The sequence below is a fragment of the Crocuta crocuta genome, unplaced genomic scaffold (genome assembly GCF_008692635.1).
Source record: "Crocuta crocuta isolate KB4526 unplaced genomic scaffold, BGI_CrCroc_1.0 scaffold13, whole genome shotgun sequence".
Lineage (NCBI taxonomy): Eukaryota > Metazoa > Chordata > Mammalia > Carnivora > Hyaenidae > Crocuta > Crocuta crocuta.
The window spans coordinates 7,315,253-7,320,049 of record NW_027530007.1 but is presented as its reverse complement, the minus strand read 5'-3'; the positions used below and the strand labels follow the sequence as shown (position 1 = coordinate 7,320,049).

Here is a 4,797-nt window from a genome sequence, read left to right as displayed (position 1 = left end):
TCCAGGTGTAAGTACTGCGACCGCTCCTTCAGCATCTCCTCCAACCTGCAGCGGCACGTCCGGAACATCCACAACAAGGAGAAGCCCTTCAAGTGCCACCTGTGCAACCGCTGCTTTGGGCAGCAGACCAACCTGGACCGGCACCTCAAGAAGCACGAGCACGAGCACGCCCCAGGTGGGCCGCGGGGTCGGTGGGGAGGGGAGGAACGGGAGGGCTCAGTGAGGGCGCCCCTTCCCTGATGCTCGCCTGTCCCCACAGTGAGCCAGCACTCCGGGGTCCTCACAAACCACCTGGGGACCAGTGCCTCCTCCCCCACCTCCGAGTCAGACAACCATGCACTTTTAGACGAGAAAGAAGACTCCTATTTCTCTGAAATCAGAAACTTTATCGCCAATAGTGAGATGAGCCAAGCATCAGCGCGAACAGACAAAAGGTAAGGGATTCATCCCAGACCCCAAAAGGGTCCAGGTCCTAAGCACACCTGTGTGGCCACACCCAGAGCAGGGACACCCCCGCCCCAGCGCCGGCTCTAGATGGGGACCCGGAGCCCACAGCAGAGGGGGAGACCGACAGGCATCGGCTGTGGGCCCAGCCCTGCCACCTGGACCTGGGGGGGGCTGGGCAAGGGGCTCCCCTCCTGCCTGGGTCTCCGGTGATGAGAGTAAGCGCCCGACAGGTGTGCCCCGAGTTACAGGCCAGGCGGGGGCTTCGCCACGAGCTCCACCTGAGCTCCACCGAGAGGCTGAGAGTCTAGAACATTTCTGTTGAATCTGAGGCACTGAAGGTTTCCAAACAGGAGCGTCGCCCTTTAAACACACACACATACACACACATGCATGCACACGAGGTCACAATGCATGCACACAGTGCACACACGTATGCACTCGTGCACACATATTCACACATGCACACCCGTATGCTTGCACACCCGTATGCATACACATGACCTCACACCCGTTCCTACATGAATGCCTGCACCTGAAATCATGCACACACAAATCCATAGACATTTATGCACACGAATGAAATCACACATGTACACACATATGCACACTGACACATGACCGCATGCACATATGTATATATGCACATGAAGTCACACACATACTTACATGTACACACGTGTACACTCACACATACACTGCACGTATGTGCATGCATGTGCACTCATGCACGTGCATATACACACTTGCACTCACAGGCACACACATGTACATGCATATGCACTCAGGCACATGCACACACTCATACATACGTGCACACCACGTATACATGCACGTTCACACACGTACATATACACGCACATGTGCATTCACGCACATGCACACACTCGTACACACATATGCATCTTATATACATATATGTGCATACACATGTGCTCACACACGCATATACATGCATCATGCACTCATGTACATGCACACACACTTGCATGCACACGCACACTTGTACACATGTGCACATGGTGGCAGAAAAATGGCAGACTTCAGAGTCCAGTGTAGAGGGTGATCTGCACAACCCTGGATCCAGGTGTCACAGTGTGGCGCTCACTGCGGGTCCCTTCCAGAAGGACTCTTCAGAGCCCCAGGAGATGTTGGGTAAAAGTGGGGGCCAGACCACCCGGCAGAGCACCAGAGACGCTGTGAACGTCTAGCGGCCTCGAGGAGCAAGCCACGGATTCTGCAGGGGAAAACAGCCCAGTGAGGGGGGGCCTGATGCAGCCCCAAGCCAGGCCCAGAACCTGGGGCCAGAGCCCTGGCCCTTACGCCGGCCACAGGAGGGCCACGGCTCTGTGGCCCCCAGCGCCTGGCACTCTCTTCACCCACCTCCAGCAAGTGAGGAGACTGGGGACCCAGGTTCCCCCAAGGCAGGCTGGGGAACAGGGTGGGGGCATTGGGAAGGCCCGTCGAATTCATGAATGAACGTGACACTTGGACTTCCTCTGAGATGCCACATCCTAAACCGTGCCCCCTGGAGGGCGAGCTCACCTGCCTGCCCAGGGTGGGCTCAGAGGAGGGGATGGCCGGAGAGCCTGGCTGTGGGCTCCGTTTCCCAGAGCCTCACTCCTGCTTGGAAGTGGAGACTCTCACCAGGACGCAGCCCTGCTGAGGGCTGTGTTGCGGACAGAGTGCCCCGTGCGTCCTCGACTCCAGGCGGCACACGACGGTCTCACGGGAGCCTAGAGCCTGCCCCTCGGGGGCACGGAGCCTGCGTTCAGGCAGCTCTGTGGCCCGTTTGACAGCTGTCCGTGGTTTGAGCAGCGTGGTCTCTGCCTTCAGAGAAAGACCGACGTGAGCGCCCAGCACCGGGCTTTATCAGAGCCACGCAGCCGGGCCGTGAGGCACACGGCCCTTTGAGCTGTGACCGCCTGCGCCCAGGACAAAGGCCAACGGAGAGCCTACAAGGACTTGACCATGGCGTCCTCCGTGGGTGGGCGGCCATGCGGGGTGAGCCCAGGAGTGCCAGGAAGACCTTTGCGCCTGGGGCCCGGGTGGCCCAGCTCTTCGCCGTGAGGAGGAGGAGGAGGAGGACTCCATGAAACCCAGCAGGATGGGGGGAGGGGGAGAGGAGACCGCCCCCCCCCTTCACCACAGAACGTGTCAGCCAGGGCTTTCCTCCGGCCCCGGGGGGTGAGGCTCAGACACAGGAGATTGGGCCCCACGTCCCTCAGAAAGCCCGGGGCACAACCAGCCACAAACCCAGGCCCTCGGATGGCCTGTCCCACCGAGGCCCTACCCCAGAGCCCCCAGGGGGTGTCCCACATCATCGCTGGGCTGAGAACCACAATCATAGGTGACATGAATGCACCAATCTGTGCAAAGACCCGAGGCGTCGGTGGTTCTCCGTGGGGCCAGTGCAAACACAGCCCTTCCCGTGACCTTCAGGGAGAGTGTGGGGGCCGCCAGGCTTCCTGGCCCCACAGCCCCTTACAACCTGGGCTGAACTGTGTCCCCCCAAATCCCAGCCCCTAGTACCTCAGAATGTGACCTCATTTGGAAATATGGTCTTTACGGGTGTGACTGGTTAACACCAGGGTGGCCCCCAGTCCCACGTGCTGTCAGGAAAGAAGAGATTAGGACGCAGCCACACGCGCAGGGAGAAGCCGTGTGAAGATGACGCAGAGACGGGAGATGGGGAGAGACATCGACAGCCAACAGGTGCCAGGGACCGCCAACCAACCACCAGCGGCCGCGGGAGGCTGGGACAATTGTCCCTGGACCTCGGAAGGAACCAGGCCCACCCGCGCCTGGGTCTCGGACTCCAGCCTCCAGAACCAGGAGGGATTAGGCTTCTGTTGTTGAAGCCCTGGGCCCGGTGCTGGGTCCTGGTGGCCCCGGTGCTGGGTCCTGGTGGCCCTCGCGCGTCACCTGTCAGCGGCAGCTGTTCGGAAGCCTGCACACTCATGCAGGTGCCCGGTCTGTCTGAAGCAGACGCCAGCCTGCCGGACCCCATCTTCTGTCCCTGCTACCCTCACCGGGTGCCCCTGGCGGATGCAGGCCTCTGGGCCGGGGCCATGGTCCCTGCCCCCAAGCAGAGGCTCATGTCGAGAAACCACAGAGCACACGTAGCTCCGATGACACATGCCCCCGGCACCAGCTGAACACGATCCCAGTCGGCCACCAAGCAGTCACCTGCGCGGTTCATCCCATCGACAGGGAGGGCGTGTTCCCACGCCGCCAAGAGGGGACGGGGCCTGAGGTGGCAAGTTCGCCCACCGGAGAGCCAGGGAGAAGGGCAGGACCCGGATCCCAGCCCGCGTCCCTTGGCTCTGGAGCCCTGCCTCTGGTGGGCGGATGTGCCTGGTCACAGCACAGGGGACCGTCGGGGGTGGGGGGAAGCATCAGGGTTCCGCACGCCCGCGAAGGCAGGTCAGGTGTCAGCATCTTATACTTCCTCCGGGAAAGGCAAGGACGGAAGAAGAGCATGGCCGATAGCCCGCGATCAGGGGCCTCCCCGGCCCAGTCCGTCTGCACCGACCTCTGTGTCTGGAGGCCACCAGTCACTCAGAAGCGACGCCCCCTCCCCTGATGCCCAGAGCAGGACCCCAGTCTCCCCTGACGGATTCCTGTGGGCCATGCGAGGTCCGGGAGGAACAGGGTCTGGGGGCTCTGACCTCGGGCCCAGACGTGGGCTCAGGAGGCGTGTGGCCGCCCTCCCCGACCCCTCCACCTGCATGCTGGACACGTGCCAGGTGGCCTTGGGCTAGTGGCATTTTTGGAAAGAAACGAGAAGGCTCACCCTCTCTCAGCTTGGGTTTTCCCCCTTTTTTAGAAGTTTTTATTTATTTGTTTTGAGAGAGCAAGCAGGGGAGGGGCAGAGAGAGACAGGGAATTCCACACAGCAGACCTGCCGTGGGGCTTGAACCCATGAACTGTGAGATCATGACCTGAGCCGAGATCAAGAGTCCGACGCTTAACTGGCTCAGCCCCCCCAGGAGCCCTGAGTGTTTTCCTCTTAAAAACGAGGATCCAGAGTGGAAAAGCCTTACCCAGCCAGAGTCACCCTGAGGGAAACGTGGGGTCCGCGCTGCAGGAGGGAAGCCATCGGCCTCTGAAACCAGCTCACCCTCGTCTGGGCTGGTTTCCCTGGCTGACGACAGCCCAGCCCTCACTCTGCAGGACTGCGGGCCCCCAGAGCCCCTATCTGCAGAGAAGCCCCTGTCACCCTGGGTGGCCACTGTCCCTGTGTCCTGTAGGTGGCCAAGAGGAGCCAGCAAGGGTCAATCAGCAAACCTCCCCAAGGGTACCCCTTGTGCAGTGCCCAACCCCAGCCCCCGCCCCCAAGCCCTCCTTCCC

At 61.1% G+C, this 4,797-nt stretch overlaps 1 protein-coding gene across 1 annotated transcript in view; it reads left to right on the top strand.

Annotated features, from left to right (window-relative positions):
* PRDM16 (PR/SET domain 16) overlaps nt 1–4,797 on the top strand; it is a 200,659-nt gene that overhangs the window by 191,685 nt on the left and 4,177 nt on the right. Inside the window, 2 exon segments of the mRNA XM_077763995.1 lie at nt 6–175; nt 260–434. Of these exon segments, the coding sequence (XP_077620121.1) occupies nt 6–175; nt 260–434 (345 nt within the window).